Source organism: Pseudorasbora parva, chromosome 7 (genome assembly GCF_024679245.1).
Source record: "Pseudorasbora parva isolate DD20220531a chromosome 7, ASM2467924v1, whole genome shotgun sequence".
Classification (NCBI taxonomy): domain Eukaryota; kingdom Metazoa; phylum Chordata; class Actinopteri; order Cypriniformes; family Gobionidae; genus Pseudorasbora; species Pseudorasbora parva.
The window spans coordinates 2,431,643-2,451,912 of record NC_090178.1 but is presented as its reverse complement, the minus strand read 5'-3'; the positions used below and the strand labels follow the sequence as shown (position 1 = coordinate 2,451,912).

The following is a 20,270-nucleotide window of genomic DNA, read 5'->3' as shown; positions in this document are numbered from 1 at the left end:
CGCGAGTCGATTTAAACTGACGAAACTCTTCCGATACTGCAGTTAAACGTTACCGATGCTCAAACGGCGATGTTTTTGGGTAGGTGGTGTATCGTAAAGGTCAGCAGAACTTACCCATGATGTTGATGTTCAAACGCCGCTTTAGAAACCGATCGTTCTTTGGCAGCTCTACATTCCCCTTGTTACCACTTCCGCGAAACTCTGCTACGCCAGCGGCGTAGAGAACAGTCACATGCGTGGAGTGTGGTTACGCAAAGTACGTGCCTCACCTTTGGTGAATAGCCAGGCATATCAATACATCTCGCGATGTTACGTACGCACACACACCTCTCAGAGGCAGATCAGAGAGAAAGATTTTTTTTTTTAAATTAGAAAAATATATATTTTTTCACTTATTACTCATATCTGAAGTGCTGGTAAACTTTGACCTACATACGATTACGATTAAATATGTATTACATTTATTATATATATATATATATATATATATATATATATATATATATATATATATATATATATATATATATATATATATAGTATAAAAGTATTATTTACTATTTTGTATTTTAAAATTGATCACACTTTATTTACTTTTTTATAACATCGCATAAATAAATATAAATAATTTTAAAAAGATGGACTAGTCTAGATGTCTAGTAAACGCAGAATTGTTTTAGTTTTATCTTAGTAACAATCTTAATCACGTAGTTTCACAGAAATTCACAAAAGTTCACAAAACAACCACATTATATCATACACACACACACACACACACACGCACGCACGCTCGCACGCACGCACGCACGCACGCACGCACGCACGCACGCACGCACACACACACACACACACACACACACACACACACACACACACACACACACACACACACACACACATTCTTTTCAGTTTGCTCAACAGAGTGCTCATCAACGACTCTTATTTTTAAATCGTATGTTTGTGTTGTGTAAATCGCCAAGTCCCAGTTTTAGCATATTTCCAAATTTTGGGATACATAAATAATTGATATTCTGTCATTACATGTGTGATTAGTGCCAAAAACGAAAAAAAAATAAATAAAAAAAAAAAAATATATATATATATATATATATATATATATATATATATAAATATATAAAAATAAAGTGTGTGTGTCTATCTATATATATATATATATATATATATATATATATATATATATATATATATATATATATATATATATATATATATATATATATATATATATATATATACATATATAGGCACACACACACACTTTATTTTTTAGCTTAATTTAATATTACTTCCGCAAAGACTCTTATTTTGAAATGGTAGTGCTGTGCATGCGCAGTTTGTGTTATGTAAAGCGCCATGTTCCAGTTTCAGCATGTTTCCAAGTCATCGCTGCTGTCACTGTATGATCTGACATTAACCGGTAAGGTCGTAGACACTGTTGAGTTGTTTTGCACCAATAATACCTTCGTAATTCTTACTGAAACTTAGCTGTGATAGCAAACCCCACAGAGTTCTTCACTTGTACAACTGGTATGAAATGATAGTGGAGTGTGTTGAAGTTACAGCGGGTGTTTTTATGTGTCGGAGCACAGCACGGGAGCAGTCATGAGCTCCAGTCCCAGCCCGGGCTCCTCTGCCCCGTCCCTGCGGAGACTCTTCAGCCACGTGAGGATCGAGAATCTGCTGGCAGGGCTCAGTGGAGGCGTGGCGTCCACACTGGTGCTGCATCCGCTGGATCTGGTCAAAATTAGGTTCGCAGGTATGTTTTTTTTAAAGGGAGTCTGTTATGTCTCTTCTTTACAAGATGTAATATAAGTCTTGGGGGTTCCTAGAATGTGTCTGAAGTTTCAGCTCAAAATACCCCACAGATAATTTATTATACCATGTTGTATGTGTCGACTAGTGACATGCTGTTTTTGTACATGTATCTTTAATTGCAAATGAGCTGCAACTCCGCCCCTTATCCAGAAGAGGGCGGGGCCTGTACAGCTCTTGCCTCTGATACTCTGCCAAACACTAAAACATGATCTGTTTGGTTTTGATGATAATCTCTATCACGCTCACGTGACATTGCAATTCTTTATCATTATGAGAGTTTCTGCATGTGTTTTAAAGCCATATCCGGCAAAACTTCTGATATATGATTTTCTGAAAGCGCGCGCGCGTGCGCACACACACACACACACACACACACACACACACACACACACACACACACACACACACACACACACACACACACACACACACACACACCGAGGCACACGCATAGAAAACTGTGTGTCAGACAGAGCATCCCGAGAGTATTAAACTAAGTTCTCTTTCACGTCTTGTTGTGCTTAAACTGTCAAACACACAGTTGGTTGTGTCAAAAACACACAATGTTCTCATAAACACATTTTCATAAATGTTTGTATTAAAGTGACAGCAGTGTAATATACAGTACCTACTACCATATCTGCTGTTAATATGAATCAAACATCAGAAAATAACTCAGTGCTCTCAACTGAATAACCTTAGCAGCTTTAATAATAATACATTTCTTACATAAATGCTTTGTGTACAGATCACTGGGGGGCGGAGCTAAGCTAATAGGGCAGAGTAGGTCAGCGGTCTATGGTAATAAGGGGAAGTCTGTCAGCAGTTGTGGGAGGGGAATATGGTAATAAGGTGGAGTCAGTCAACAGTTGTGGGTGGGGTTTATGGTAATAGGGGGAAGTCTGTCAGCAGTCGTGGGTGGGGTCTATGGTAATAGGGCGGAGTCAGTAAGCAGTTGTGGGAGGGGACTATGGTAATAAGGTGGAGTCAGTCAGCAGTTGTGGGTAGGGTTTATGGTAATAAGGTGAAGTCAGTCAGCAGTTGTGGGTAGGGTTTATGGTAATAAGGTGGAGTCAGTCAGCAGTTGTGGGTAGGGTTTATGGTAATAAGGTGGAGTCAGTCAGCAGTTGTGGGTAGGGTTTATGGTAATAAGGTGGAGTCAGTCAGCAGTTGTGGGTAGGGTTTATGGTAATAAGGTGGAGTCAGTCAGCAGTTGTGGGTAGGGTTTATGGTAATAAGGTGGAGTCAGTCAGCAGTTGTGGGCGGGGTCTATGGTAATAAGGTGAAGTCAGTCAGCAGTTGTGGGTAGGGTTTATGGTAATAAGGTGGAGTCAGTCAGCAGTTGTGGGTAGGGTTTATGGTAATAAGGTGGAGTCAGTCAGCAGTTGTGGGAGGGGACTATGGTAATAAGGTGGAGTCAGTCAGCAGTTGTGGGTAGGGTCTATGGTAATAAGGCGGAGTCAGTAAGCAGTTGTGGCCGATGTCTATGCTAATAGGGTGGCATCCTACGTGTTCTACATCCTACGTAATCCTTTTAAGATTTCCCCAATAAATATGCAAGAATAAACCTGATTTTGTAAGTTTCCTGTAGCAGGTCGAGGCTGCATGAGACTGTCTGCTTCATTGTGTGACTCTCTCCTGTGTTGCAGTGAGTGATGGGCTGGACGTGAGACCCAAATACAGCGGCATTCTGCACTGCATGAGGAGCATCTGGCACCAGGAGGGGCTCCGGGGCCTTTATCAAGGGGTCACCCCCAATGTCTGGGGTGCTGGAGCATCATGGGGGCTTTACTTTTTCTTGTAGGTATTTATTTTCTATGCATTTATCTCGCATGTGTGTATTTATCTTAAAACATTATTGTGGTGTCAATTTTTAATGAAAAAAGTAAAATGCGATGTTATCTACTAACCCCCAGGGCGTCCCAGATGTAGGTGTGTTTGCTTCTTCAGGAGAACACAAATGAAGATTTTTAACTCAGCCGTTGCCGTATAATGCGTGTCAATGGGGTGTATTTCTATGAGAGTAAAAAACACCGACATACGAATCCATATTAAACCCTGAGGTTCGTGGAGACACACTGATGTCTTAGGACACGAAACGATCACTTTCTGTGAGAAACACAACAGTATTTGTATTATTTTTTACCTCATATCAGACGAATCTCATCTAGTATTCCCAGCGGCATTACTTCCACAGAAAAGGATCAAAATACCAGCGTGATCAGAGTATATATATATATATAGATGCCTCATTAGACCGATCCACGCAGACACAAATGAGGAATCTCTCTCTCTATATATATGTATATCAGGGTTTCCGTAGTCCGGTAATTACCGGACATTGGCCGGGAAAAAAATTAAATGTCCGACAAAATGTAATCTTTTCGGTCAAATTGTCAGATTAAAACTGTCTATTATCGATACCGTAAGCCTGCGACGTGATGCCCTCGCTGTCATGACAGCGCTCCGTGGCTATGGAGGATTGCAATTCTCCACAGCCTGCGAAGTCCTCATATGTGATATGATGTATCCAGAGTGGACCGAGCTCGCCAAGATAGCCTGTGTAATCCCTGTGTTCCTGCAGAGAGGGGGTTCTCGCTGCAGAATCGGATAAAGACGAAGCAGCGAAGTCGTCTTGCGGAGAACAAGGTTACGCGGCTTATGCACGCAAAAAACAGCGTATCATATGCACACTAGGGCTGGGACAACTGACGTCGACGCAAAAAATACGTCGACGCAAAATATGCGCGTCGATTCGTCAGACTCAAAATAAAGATGGCGGCGCCGGAGAGTAGTAACAACCATAGATGTACATAATAAAGTATATTATGTAATTAAGTATATTATTTATTATGTATATCTATGGTAGCAACACGAGTGGCTCCTCAGACTTTCAGAAGTGCAAGGCTTGCGGGTTGGCCACAGTCTATGGGGTTGGTGCGCGGTGCGCACGGAGCATCACAGGCATGCGCGCACGCGTTTTGTTGTCACGGCTACATAAACAAATTTCTGCACACAGGAAGACAGATGTTTTGGTAATATTTGATGTATTTTAATCACAAAAACAAACGTTTGCATCAAGTGAAAGCATCGGACACATTGGCTACGTTACATAATAAGCTGTTTTAAATTTAAAATGTTCAATGTCTAATCGCGCTGATGTGACCGAGGGTATCCATCCTCTAAGTGAGCAGTTTCATCCCAGGACCAGGGGCGTAGCACCAAATTTTGGGCCCTGGGTACAAACCATCTTGCTGGGCCCCCGTACCATGTATGTGTATGTATAGAAAACGGACTTCCCTGCCTTGGGCCCTGGTTACTCAGTACCCTTTATCCCCCCAGTCCCACGCCCCTGCCCAGGACTATTCTGGTTTTAAACGGAATATTGGCGCCCATAATGCACTCTACATGTAAATTTTTTCACTGTCATGCCGCGGATGCGCGTGGCGTTTCTGTTGCGGGTCAGCCACGGGGCTGCGTGGCGTTTTCTCTGCCTTTGGACACACTATAGAAGCGTGTCTGACGCGGCGCTGCTGCTGCTATTGATGCGGAGGGAAGCCCTATTCCTAATGTTAAACATAAACAGCCTACTGATACAGCAAAGACAACGTCGGCAGTAGCCACATATCTATGGTATTGACGGCAAAATAGGCTACAGAATATTTCGTTCTGTATTGACAGTTGCAATATTTCAAAATCGATACTTGTCGTTTTTTATTATTAAAATTAAGCCTATATCTGCATTTATGTAAACCTACAGACTTTCAAACATGAAAATGTAATTTAATAATATGTATTCGTGTCAAAATGATATATAAACATCTTTTCCTATTCTATTTTGCCTGGAGACGCTCCCAACACGCGCGAAAAATAGGCGCTCTTCTATTTCCAGCATGCACGCGTTTTCCGCGCGTCACAGTCAGTGTGCAGAACCTGTTAACATGTGAGCCGAAACAAAAACGGACACGCCACGCAGCCGAGACGCTCACGCTTGCAGTGTGTCCCCGGATTTGATTAACCAACTTGTTGATATTTAATCGATGGGCATAGCCTGTAGGCTGAGTTGCATACATAGAAAAATCGTATAATATGTTTCTTTGTTGTAGGTTAATACTTATTTATTTGTGTGTGTGGTGTGTGTGTGTGTGTGTGTGTGTGTGTGTGTGTGTGTGTAGCCTACTTTATGTTTTCAAGGTTTTATTGAATGCATTGCTCTTGTATAGTCTTACTTTGGAATTTTAAAAGCAATAAACATATATTGCTATGTTAAGGAATTCATTTTTTCATTCAGATAATTAAATCAACATGTATAAATTGCTATTAGGCAATTAATGGGGAGATAATCGGGAATCGAATCGAATCGTAACCGAATCGGACAGGAAAAATTAATCGTTAGATTAATCGATGCATCGAAAAAATAATCGCTAGATTAATCGTTAAAAAAATAATCGTTTATCCCAGCCCTAATGCACACCAAAATGAGTTTTGGCATATACATTCCACGACATTGCACACTCATACTATTTATACGCATTTATGTGTGATCTCTCATCAAAACCGAATACCATCAGTGGTTGTACATCAAGAGCAGGGACAGTTTTTGTGCATTTTGTTTCGTGATCTGACCGGAACAAATAGAAAGTCTCTGCAACGGCGTTAAGCGTTAGATTAAAGCGCTCGTCTGTGTGGAGACTGCATGAGCCGCGAGAGAAATCTGTCCACTGATAACAGCGACAACGAGCGCCAGATCGCCTCTTATTTAACAAACGAATGAAATGATACTCTTCTAGTTAACCAGAGATGTTTTGTTTGTATTAGTTAGGTTCATCCGTGAAGCAAGATGTTTTAAAAAAGTGGTGGGGACATGTCCTCTTATGTAGAAACCATAGTTTAAAAAATTGGTTGATTGACACCAATCGGACGTTCATGTTTTTTTTTCCCGTCTATTTGAAAGTTAGGCTAATAAACATGTTGCATATACGGCCTGATTATGTCATTTTTTTTCAAAGTTACATAAACTGCTTTCAGTTTTCCTCAACTTTACTAATTAAGAGGCGATATTTGACCGGCATATCATCAAAATGTCCGGAAAACGAAACCTCTGCTCACTTTGACCGGCACCATTTTTTTCTAGCGGAAACTCTGATATATATATATATATATATATACTCCAGTGCACAAAGCGTCGGGCCATAAAGACATGGATGAGGAGTTTGGTGTGGAGGAACTGGACTGGCCTGCACAGAGTCCTGAGCTCAACCCGATAGAACAGCTTTGGGATGAATTAGAGCGGAGACTGAGAGCCAGGCCTTCTCGTCCAACATCAGTGCCTGACCTCACAAATGAGCTTCTAGAAGAATGGGCAAAAATCCCCATAAACACACTCCTAAACCTTGAGGAAAGCCTTCCCAGAAGAGCTGGAGCTGTTAGAGAGGGTGGGCCGACTCCATATTAAACCCTACGGATTAACAATGGGAAGCTCATGTGTGTGTAAAGGCATCCCAACTTTTAGCAATACATTGAATTTTTTTCATTTAATGACAATGGTGTAGTACTTTTCAGTAAATGAGCATTTATTCTGCCTTCCACAGACGAATCAATATGCTGTTAGATATATCTCTTAAGTAATATAACTTGTTTTTATTTTTATTGGTAGTTACAATGCAATCAAAGCATACAGTAAAGAGGGCCGGCAGACGGAGCTGACCGCGGCTGAACACCTGCTTTCGGCCGGCGGGGCAGGTCAGTGTCGCCACATGCACATCAGCCTGTTATTATTATTCATATATTATATGTTCTTTAATGGTAACATATACAGGACATACATTAAAGGTTCACCTGAAAATGTAAACTCTGTCATTAATTCCTCATGTGGTTGGACACCCGTCAGACCTCATGAATCGATTCACTGACTCATAACCGTTCGAAGCTTTGTTTTGAAATCAGCCCATCACTATATAAGTCATTATTTAGGTTTTTTTGCACACAGTAAATATTATCTTGTCTTCATAAATGATTGTAGAGCCGCTGTAGTGAGATGGGCTTTGTAACGACGTCTTTAGTGCCTTTATGGGTCTTGAGAGAGGAAATGACATTGGTGTCAATGAAGGCCTTTCTGAGCCATCGGATTTCAACACTAATATCTTCATCTGTGTGTGAAGATGAACGGAGGTCTGACGGCTGTCGGAATGAGGAATTAGTGACAATTCACATTTTTGGGTGAACTAACCCTTTAAACTGAACTGAAAACTAAAACTAACTCAAATGAATTAAAGGTCACTGATTATCTGAGTGTTTTTATCTCGGCTTCACTTAAAAGATGAAGAATAAGTGCTCGAGCTTTCCCTCTGTTTCCCTGGATCGCTCATTTATTTTCTCCCATCAGTCCCAATGATAAAGACGCTGACAAAGTGAATTCCAGCACATGCCTTTGTAATCATTCCTGACAGATAAAGTAAGCATGACGAGGGAGGCCGAGCGCAGATATTGATTGGTTTAAATGACAGAGAGCATGAAAGTGTCATCAAAATTCAAGATTAAATAATTGAAGAGTAAATCACACTTCTGTTGTTGCTTATGGATTTACAAAATCCCTGGTAAAACTTTGCAATAAGGTCTTATTTGTGAACATTATTAAATGTATTTGCAATATATTCTAAAGTATTTTTTGTTTTGTTTATTTTAACTGGTGAAACCTTATTGTAAAGTGGCATTGTGTGTATATATATATATATATATATATATATATATATATATATATATATATATAGCTCACTCACTCACACACACACACACGTTTGTTTTTGTGACATATGGGGACTCTCCATAGGCGTAATGGTTTTTATACTGTACAAACCGTATTTTCTATTCCCTTACACTGCCCCTAAACCTACCCATCTCGCACACACACACACACACACACACACACACACACACACACACACACACACACACACACACACACACACACACACACACACACACACACAGCCCCTAAACCTACCCATCCCAGCACAGGAAGCATTCTGCATTTTTACTTTCTCATAAAAACTCGAAAAGTGGGGACATGGGTAATGTCCTCATATCTCACCCTCTCCTGTAATACCTGTGTGATACCCATGTCATTATACACATTTGTTACAAAAGCATGCCCCCCCCCCCCCCCACACACACACACACACACACACACACAGCCCCTTAAACCTACCCATCACAGGAAACATTCTGCATTTTTACATTAAAAAAACATAATTTAGTATGTTTATAAATCCATTTACATTGTGGACACACACACGCACACACACTTACACTCTTACACACATACACTTTTACACACACACTCACACACTTTTACACACACACACTCTCACACTTACACACACACACACACACACACACACACACACACACACACACACACACACATACACACACGTGCGCACACAAGAACACTGTTCATGTTCAGGTGTCATCTCCAGTGATGACACACACACACACAGTTGCTGAAATGAAATGAACCCTCATCTTCATAGCCGCGTGATTATCCGAGCAGTCCGTCAGTGGACCAGCATTGCTCTCCGATTAAATGACCAGCGATTCATTTCTCCATTCATTTTATGAAAAGCTTTTTGTGACAGTAAAAAAGTAAAAATGCAGAATGTTTCCTGTGATGGGTAGGTTTAGGGGCTGTGTGTGTGTGTGTGTGTGTGTGTGTGTGTGTGTGTGTGTGTGTGTGTGTGTGTGTGTGTGTGTGTGTGTGTGTGTGTGTGTGTGTGTGTGTGTAGGTTTAGGGGCAGTGTGTGTGTGTGTGTGTGTGTGTGTGTGATGGGTAGGTTTAGGGGCAGTGTAAGGGGATAGAAAATACGGTGTGTACAGTATAAAAACCATTACGCCTATGGAATGTCCCCATATGTCACAAAAACAAACGTGTGTGTGTCACGCGCTTCTCTAATTGAATCGGGCTCAGCCTTCATGCAAACGGTCACGACTCTTCTCATGTGGATCTTAGTTTCACAACATCTGTCCTTCATTTCCTTTATATTCTGTGTCACTGTTTAGGGGCCATGACGCTTTGCCTGACCAATCCGATCTGGGTCACCAAAACCCGGCTCGTTCTGCAGTACAGCGCCGATCCGTCCGGGAAGCAGTACAGGGGCATGATGGACGCGTTGGCCAAGATTTACCGGCACGAAGGGATCGCGGGACTCTATCGGGTACGGGATAATGAACGCTTGTCTTGTGCTTTCGGTAGGTGTAGGGACGGCCGCATCAATACTGATTTGAGCATCGAAAGGTATCGATATTCAAATAAAAATATAGATACTAAGGTGTTTTTTTTTAACAGTAATTTTGTTTATTTAAAAAGATTATTTAATGCATACAATACAAATAACCGGTAACACTTCACAATACGGGTGCACTAATATGCATTCATTCATGCTTAAGTTAATGTACTACTAATGGTGAACTAACCCATTTATTAATGATTACTGCATCAGCAACTAATGAAGATTCCTCATGATTAATAGATTAACTAATCGTTAAATTGTTATTAGTTAAATGAGTCATAATATATTAATTCCTTTATAACATATTATACAGTATGTAAGGGATAATGTCCACCCAGCCGGTTGTTATCGCAGAATAAACCCCTTCAGAGTGATCAGGACCCCGAGGCGAAGCGGAGCGTCACTCTGAAGGGGTTTATTCTGCGATAACAACCGGCTGGGTGGACATTATCCCGCTTATTACACGGCTACTAGTCTCAAATAAATTACACACTAAATATTGTCTTGAGATTAAATATTTTATTAGCTCTTACGCAAAACTTCCGCGAAGAAAGACAGTTCCAACCTGCTTTAAGCCTTTATCTATTGCTGCTAAATGTTGAAATGAATGCTGAAAGGGTTAGTTCACCCAAAAATGAAACCAAGTCTATGATTTACTCACCCTCAAGTCATTATAGGTGTTTATGACATTCTTCTGTCAGACAAATACAATCAGAGTTATATTTAAAAAGTCCAGGCTAACGTTAATCCCAGCAGTAGTTGGAGCTGTTTCTGAAGTCCATAAAAAATGCAGCTGTCCGTCAAATAACGTGCTCCACACGACTCCGATGGGTTAATAGAGCCTTCTGATTCGACTCGATGCGTTTGTGTCAGAAAAATATCCATATTAAAAACGTTATAAAGGAAACCCGCCTTGAAGTCTTCCATTGTAACCCACGGCTCTTTAAGCCACAAGATGGCGCCAGCGTTAAGCACAGAAGTAGAACCGGTCAAGATAACTCGTAGTACCCGTATGAGCGGTGTGTGTTATCTGGAAATAACATACCGCTGGAATGAGCGATTGACCAATCAGAATCAAGTATTTCACAGAGCCGTGTAATAATAACTACTATAACTATAATCATTTAAATTAACGTGTTAATTACCACAACGGGTCAAAGCTTTGCTTTTCAGCTTCCAGTCGTCTGCTTTAATTAATCATTAGCTAACGATTTATAAAGGTATCATTATGTTATTCAAAATTAATTCAAAACCCATAACCACAATTACATATTAATCCATTAGTTAATAGTCATGTGCCCCAACAAGTAAAGTCATAACATAACGAAACCTTTATAAAGAATGTCAATAACCAATCAGTTAACTGGAGTCATTGACTTGCATAGTATTTTTTTTTTCCTACTATGAAAGTCAATGTTTGGTTACTGACATTCTTCAAAATATCTTCCCTTGTGTTCAGCGGAAGAAAGCAATTCATACAGGTTTGAAACAACATCCACAAAAGGATGACAGAATTTTCATTTTAAAGTGAACTATCCCATTAAGATCAAATGGTGCAACCTAAAAAAGTACAGAGTTAGTTACAAACTAGCTAGTAGTTACTAAGCCTCTAGTGTGGACTTTACGTTCAAATTTAAGAAAGAACGACTGGTGCAACCCTACTCTGGAGTCAGACCCTTCTCCCTCTAACAGTAAGGGTTGCTGTAGTTCCACACTGCACCACCAGGGGGCGCACTTGCATAAGGAAACCACTCGCATGCACGGCTATATTTTTGATTGTGCTTGCGCTGCGGGGTTTGTTTGTTTGTTTCATCTCACTGTGTTAACGGTTGTGATCCTTAGGGGTTTGTTCCGGGTTTGTTTGGAACCTCCCATGGTGCACTGCAGTTCATGGCGTACGAAGAGCTGAAGAGGGATTATAACAAGTACAGGAAGATGCAATCAGATGCTAAACTGGTTAGTAAAAGCAATGCACACAAACGGCTGTGCATCACATTATACAGCAATAGACAATCACATGACCTTACTTTAATAGAGCTTGTCCATCTGTCTTTAGTGTGTAATGTTGCTGTCTAAGAATGAAAAAGCTCGGACATCACAATTTTCCTCATTATAATAATTAATCTTCATCAGCGTTTAATATTCATGAGAATCGAGAGTGTATGAACAAACCGAGACATTATGGGCCGCGGCACAAAGAGCTCAAACATAGCACTGATGCTATATCTGATTATATTTGGCAGGTATGTGCAAAAGTGAATTTTAAGAACAATTAAACCGTCCTGTAGCTGATGAATAAATAAACAGAAACCACAAACTTTCCCCCCAAAACACCAGTGAAATATCATACAAGGCACTATTATGAGTTATGAGCGTTTAGAAGCAGGAAATCTGTGTGAATATTCAATATAAATCTAAATAAAACATGACATATAGGTGAACTTACTGAAAGAGCCCCTATTATACTCTTATGCATCTTTCATTAGTGTGTAGTGTTGCTGTCTGAGCGTGCAAAAGCTCTGCAATATTCCTCATTATAATAATTAATGCGCAGAATAAAGGGGCAGGGCCTGGTTGAGTTGGTGAAACTGGTGGTTATGGTGAGGGGCGGGGCATTTCCCAAACACCAATCACAACACACTGCTCCAGCCGACCAATCAGAGCACAGTGTGCTTTCAGGAGGAGGGGCTTCATAGAGACAGGAACTAAACAGAGTTACTGACAGACTGGGAAGAGAGGAGCCGCAACAATGGAGCATATGAGGAAATAATGTATGCAAACCTGTCAGATTTTATAAAATAGTTGCACTTTAAATGTGGTTTTATGCTAAATAACCACATTTATCAGCGTATAAATGGGGTTTGAAGCAAGGACGTAACCATGATTTGAACATTGGGGGGGACCACAGTTTTATTATATTTTTTTGAGGGGATGGTGGTTTTTTATTTAAAGAAATGAAGTAATTAGAGGGTTAGAAGGGATTTGAGGGGATAAAGAAATAAGAATGGTAAAAAAAAGTTCCTGGTCTAATTATAGCCTATATAGTTCCATTGAAACTCTTTGCAAATAACATTTTATTTTAAAATGCGCACATATTTACTCGTTTGCATGTCTAAAATGTCACAAAAAAAAGTTTCTTGTCTCGATAGATTCAGTAATGCATGACATGACGGCATATTTTCACTTCAAAATAATGAATTACATTAAAAAAGTTGAGTAGTTTGCATCGCTGTTACCGTGGGTCGTTAAACGTATCTATTGTAAAACAGTCAAATATTAAATGTTTAGCTACGTTTATCTTGTCACACACACTTTTACTGTAAAAACGAAAAGTTGCATTGGAATTAACACTCATCTTCAGTGATTAGGAAGCCCCGCCTTCTTTTAATCTGATTGGCCATCGTTGACGAGCGCTGGTGGACCTAGAACAGTCTGTCAACAAACACGGCTCTACATAATGGAGGACAACATTAAGAAATATTTTATTATTGGGAGACGAATGAAACCTTATTGTAAAGTGTTTATATATATACTGAATGGGCTCCACACACACACACAGTCTCTCTCTCTCTCTCTCTCTCACACACACAGTCACACTCTTTCACACAGTCACTCTCTCTCACACACACACAGTCACACTCTTTCACACAGTCACTCTCTCTCACACACACACACACAGTCACACTCTTTCACATAGTCACTCTCTCACACACACACAGTCTCTCTCTCTCTCTCACACACACACAGTCACACTCTTTCACACAGTCACTCTCTCTCTCTCTCACACAAACACACACACACACACAGTCACACTCTCTAACACACACACACTCAGTCTCACACACTCCTACACACTCACTCTCTCTCACAGTCACACTTTCACACACACACACACACACACACACACACACACACACACACACACACAAACACACTCTTACACATGCACTCTCTCTCACACAGTCACTCACACACTCACTCTCTCTCTCACACACACACACACACACAGTCACACTCTTTCACACAGTCACACTCTCTCACACACACACACACACACATTCTTTCTCACACACACACAGTCACACTCTCTCTAACACACACACTCAGTCTCACACACTCTTACACACGCACTCTCTCTCACAGACACAGTCACACTTACACACTCACAGTCACACTCTTTCACAGACACACACACACACACACACACACACACACACACACACACACACACACACACAGTCACACTCTTTCACACAGTCACACTCTCTCACACACACATACACATTCTTTCTCACACACACACACACAGTCACACTCTCTCTAACACACACACACTCAGTCTCACACACTCTTACACACGCACTCTCTCTCACAGACACAGTCATACTCACACACTCACTCTCTCACAGTCACACTCTTTCACAGACACACACACACACACTTTCTCTCACACAGTCACACTCACACACTCACTCTCTCTCACACATACATACACATACACACACACACACACGTCTTGCTGTGGTGTTTACGGCCCTGGTTTATAGTAACTCACGCTCTATTTTCTCTCCAGAATCCATTAGAATACATCACTATGGCAGCTTTGTCCAAAATATTCGCAGTGGCCACGACCTACCCGTATCAGGTGGTCCGAGCGCGTCTGCAGGATCAGCACAACACGTATGACGGACTGGTGGATGTTGTCCGGAGAACCTGGAGGTAAGCCTGGATTCACACACACTCGAGCAGAACACACACAGACCAAATGTTGGAGATGGAAATGACTTAAATCAGGGTTTCCACGGTTCTTAAACTCTGACCTTCCACAACTTAAAGGGTTAGTTCACCCAAAAACACTGGTTCAGCCAATGTCAAGTGATTTACATTTACATTTATGCATTTGGCAGACGCTTTTATCCAAAGCGACTTACATTGCATTCAAGGCACACATTTTTACATTATTGTAATTTCTTGCTTTCCCTGGGAATCGAACCCATGACCTTGGCGTTGCTAGCGGCACGCTCTACTAGTTGAGCTGCAGGAAAGCTTTCAGCAGTTTGACACGCGATCCGAATCATGAATCAATTCGCTGATTCATAACCGTTTGAATCTTTATTTGAGGATTGAACACAAACCCGGAAGAGAAGACAATGCTGAATAAAGTCGTAGTTTTTGTTATTTTTGGACCCAAATGTATTTTGGATGCTTCAAGAGACTCTAATTAACCCACTGATGTCTCATATGGACTACTGTGATGATGTTTTTATTCCCTTTCTGGACATGGACAGTATAGTGTGCATACACTTGCATACGCTCTCGGACTAAATATAAAATATCTTAAACTGTGTGTGAAGATGAACGGAGGTCTTACGGGTGTGGAGCGACATTAGGGAGAGGAGTTAATGACAGACATTTCATTTTTGGTTGAACTAACCCTTTAAGGCCTTTAAAATGTCTTATATTAGAGTAGTGAGTCTTAAATTGAATATCATGGCATTAAATCAGGGCCGTATGATTTCTGTGATGCAGGAAATGTGGGCCGAATCACAGAATCCATTAATAGAAATGGGATTTACAGTATAATGCAGAATATCACAGAATTTGTCAGATTTTGTCTGAATAAATCAACAGTAGTTCAGTCACTTAAAGGGCCAGTTCACCCATTAATGACAATCCGGTCCTCATTTCCTCGCCCTAATGTCGACCCAAACCCGTCAGACTTTCCTTTCTCTTATAAAGTCTTCGAGTCTTTTCAGAACATCTGGAATAATCCGCTCGATCCGTATGGATCAGTTTTAGGATCTCTTTATGAACTTTCTGAAGCGTCAGTGGAAGTTGCTTAGACTGTCAGTGGAGGACAGTGTGGGATTACAAATTTATAAATTGTTATATCAAGGTTCCAATGTAATAGTATACTAACAGTTTGTTATGTACATAATGCTTTACAGTTTGGAGGTACAGACTGACTACATTCTAGGGAGATCAAGCTAATCAGTCTTTTGTTTTTATGCACTTCCTGATCTATAAGCAACATTGTCAGAGTGATCACATTTGCATCTATTCGTCTGATTGGTACTGTTATGCTGATAGGATTAGGACTGGTGACATGGAAATGTATGGGGTGTGTCCCTTTTACCTGGACGGCATGTGCATTCCTTTGTTTAGATTGTCTCCTCCTCTACTGTGTAAATCCCTCCCCCTGAAATGTGGATAAATTACAATGTATACTTTTAAAATTAGACTTGGACGACTGCAGCCACAGACGGCGCGTGTGTTTCTCAATAAAGAGGAACGCCTGCCCGAAAGATATACCCAGATACTCTCCTGGTCTTCACTTCTGAGTTTCCATCCATTTCGTTACAAATGTCTTCATTTGTGTTCAGAAGATCAACGAGAGTCGGTCAGATTTAATCTGACCATTAAAGCAGAGTCCAAAAACATGAAAACAGAATAAACTATAAAACTAAAATAAATGAAACATTTCATAGAGCCCTAAATTAAACTGCATGTACTGCAAAAAAACTGTTCTCTATGTGAATATATAGTAAAGTGTGATTTATTCCTGTGATCAAAGCTGAATTTATCATCATTACTCCAGTCTTCAGTGACACATGATCCTTCACTAATCATTCTCAGATGAGGATTATTTTATAACAACGTGTGTTTTTTTCTCAGAAACGAGGGTCTGTTGGGCTTCTACAAAGGCATGGTGCCAAACCTGATCCGCGTCACTCCGGCCTGCTGCATTACTTTTGTGGTCTATGAGAATGTTTCGCGCTTTCTCCTAGACCGGTGAAACTGCGACCGAACCTCATAAACGTGAAACAAAACGACCAGGAAAACCTCTGGAAAACTGAACTCCATGATGCCACTGAGTTCAAAGTGTCATTTGTGTCCGAAACCGCCACTTGTGTGACATTATGCTGAATATGGACATGAGGGATTGATTATCTAACTTGTTTTTTTATGTAAAGTGGCTGTAAGTTATATTCTCTTAAAGGGTGTTTGTTTTATTAAATAAAAAAAAGTGTAAAATTCAAATCAGGTTTAAACTTTTAGTCTGGAGATGATGATGATGATGATGATGATGATGATGATGATGATGATATGTGAAAACTGTAGGGCTAGGCAATATATGAAATACTCATATCTGAAGAACTCGCTGGCGATATAAAATTAAACAACAATCGCAGTGATTTTAAAGGGGTTGTTAGCGACACCAGTGGTCGTTTAGGGAACAGCAGCAGCAACACAACACAATATACGAGACTGAATGTGAATCAATCGGCCCTATTTTGACAATGTGAGCTCATAGTCTGAATCCACTTTTGCTAGTTTAACGACGGGATAACGGCGCATGGTCCAAAATGTTGTCCCTCGTCTCTTAATGAGTCATGGGCGTGTTTTGGGTGTATCGTGCAATAAACCAATCAGAGTCTCATCTCCCTTTCCCTTTAAAAGCCAGTTGAGCTCGAGCCATGAGCGGATTCGCTATTTACATGAAGACTGAGCGCTTCTCCAAAGAAGAATCCTTTATTTTTAAAGGATTAGTTCAGTACTCAGTACTTTTGCTGATAGTCTTTCTTTCTTCAGTGGAAAAGAAATGAAGGTTTTTGATGAAAACATTCCAGGAATTTTCTCCATATAATGGACTTCAATGGGAACCAAACGGTTTAAGGACCAAATGACAGTTTCAGTGCGGCTTTAAACGACACCAGACGATGACTAAGGGTCTAATCTAGCCAAACCATCTCTCATTTAAATTAAAAATGAAAAAAAATTAAGTTTTATAAGCAAAAAATGCTGGCCTTGCTCCGTTCTGTGATGTACATTCGTTACGCTAAAAAAGGTTATGCTTGACGGAGGCAGAAGTACAGAGTCAGTGTTTACAAGTGTTCGTAAAAATGTTTTAAATGATAAACTGACACAGACGTGTATGTTCCTCCTTCCGCACACTTGTAAACACTGACTCTACTTTACTTTTCAACGTAATTGCATATTACGTGACGCCACAAGCCTGTGATAAACGTATAAAATGTAAACTTTTTTGTTTTGTGTAAATGATGATGGTTTGGCTAGATAAGACCCTTAGGGTGCGTTCACACTTGTCATGTTTGGTTCGATTAAAACGAACCCTGGTGCGATTGCTCGTTTAGTGCGGTTCATTTGAACATATGTGAACGCTGCCATCCGAACCCTGGTGCGCACCAAACCAGCGGACCGAGAGCGCTAAAAAGACGGGTCTCGGTCCGCTTCCAAACGAACTCAGGTGCGGTTCGACTGATATATGAACGCAACACGGACCAAAGACATGTAAACGGACCAAAAACCAGATGTAATGTCACAAGATGCCACGCGTAAGTCAGCTGATTTAACGACGCGGAAAGATCGGTGTATCCAAAATGAATAATGTTAACGTTAGAGGGCAAACGTAGAGCAACGAGGAAGAGCCTCATCAATATTTGGTCTGACGAGTATGTTTTGAAAATGCTAGAAAACGCACAAAAAGCAGACCTGGTTCTTCTCATCAGAGGACTTGTGCTGCCCATTAGTCGGCACAGACGACAGAACGGCCGTGTCTTTTCTGCACAACGGAGGAAATCCTGGAGCTGTTTTGAATGTTTTGAACATTTTCTGAGCTCTTCATGAGTTCTCAGCGGGTAAAAATAATGCCATATGTTCACGCATAAAATGACCGCGTGTAATCCGGCACACAGCGTTGTTTTGAATGTTCGGTAAGCAGCTCCTACATCATATAAGCCGACCAATCAGGTTGTGAGCGTCTCCCTGTGCCTTTGGTTCGGTAACTTTAGGTTCGCTGTTAAAAATGCCAGTGTGAACGCTAAGCGGACCAGGACTATATGTATTGTTTTTGTTTTTTGGTCCGGACCAAACTAACCGAACTACAAGTGTGAACGCACTCTTAGTCATCGTCTGGTGTCGTTTAAAGCCGCACTGAAACTGTCATTTGGACCTTGAACAGTTTGGGTCCCATTGAAGTCCATTATATGGAGAAAAATCCTGGAATGTTTTCATCAAAAACTTTCATTTCTTTTTGGATGACATGGGGGTGAGTAAATTATCAGCAAAAGTTTATTTAAAAGTGAACTAATGCTTTGATATTTAAACGTGTGTGCTGCGGCTGTGTGTGCATGTTGTGCAGCTGCCTATAGGCTCAGATTACAAATAAGAGAAATTATAGTTTTGGTCATATTGCCTGACCCTGGTGTGTATGTGTGTAAATCTACTCAATGTTTGACCAAACCTCCAACACACAGATTTACTGATTCTGACATTTCTGGCTCATCGCTGACATTTGTGTTAATGAGCTCAAATTCATGGCCTTAATTTCTTACGCTCATAGGTTAATAACCAGCGCTCTTTGAAGAAGATGTACCCAAAGTTAGGAAATCTTTAAAAAACTTTATTGACATTTAGAAATTATTCAACACATTGTATTCAGTTTTTGCAGTGCCTGTCCAGACTCAAACTTTTCAATATGAGAGTTTACTTTTGCATCAGTTGGTTTAAACTTGGCCTCCTTTTTTAGACGTGCAGGTATTTAGAAATCTAAGCAAAGCATTTGGATGTTGATTGGTGCTTTTTTATACACCGATCAGGAATAACTTACATTATGGATGGCCGGGTTTATGTGTGTGGCTTACCTGGGGAACACATGGCCCCAGGATCCACTATGGGAAGAAGGCGAGCCGGCGGAGGCAGTGTGATGCTTTAGCCAATGTTCTGCTGGGAAACCTTGGGTCCTCCATCCATGTGGATGTTACTTTGACACGCTCCACCTACCTAAGCATTGCTGAGACCATGTTCAGCCTTTCATGGAAACGGTATTCTGGTGGCTGTGGCTCTTCCAGCAGGATAATGCTCCTGACACAAAGCACAAATGCTTCAGGAATGGTTTGAGGAGCACAACGACCAGTTTGAGGCGTCGACTCGGCCTCCAGATTCCCCAGATCTCAATCCAATCGAGCATCTGTGGGATGAGCTGAACAAACAAGTCCGATCCATGGAGGCCCCACCTCACAACTTACAGGACTTAAAGGATCTGCTGCTAACATCTTGGTGACAGAAACACATCACACCTTCAGGGGTCTAGTGGAGTCCATGCCTCGACGGGTCAGGACCAAC

The 20,270-nt window shown here is 40.8% G+C and overlaps 1 protein-coding gene across 1 annotated transcript; it reads left to right on the top strand.

Moving 5' to 3' along the window:
• Positions 1-1,341: 1,341 nt before the first annotated feature.
• Positions 1,342-17,165, top strand: slc25a32b (solute carrier family 25 member 32b). The gene is made up of 8 exons (XM_067447761.1): positions 1,342-1,438; positions 1,611-1,777; positions 3,486-3,636; positions 7,493-7,578; positions 9,895-10,049; positions 11,967-12,080; positions 14,698-14,843; positions 16,800-17,165. The coding sequence occupies exons 2-8, from the start codon at positions 1,624-1,626 to the stop codon at positions 16,918-16,920; spliced, it is 927 nt and encodes a 308-aa protein (XP_067303862.1). The 5' UTR covers positions 1,342-1,438; positions 1,611-1,623; the 3' UTR covers positions 16,921-17,165.
• The last annotated feature ends 3,105 nt before the right edge of the window (positions 17,166-20,270 follow it).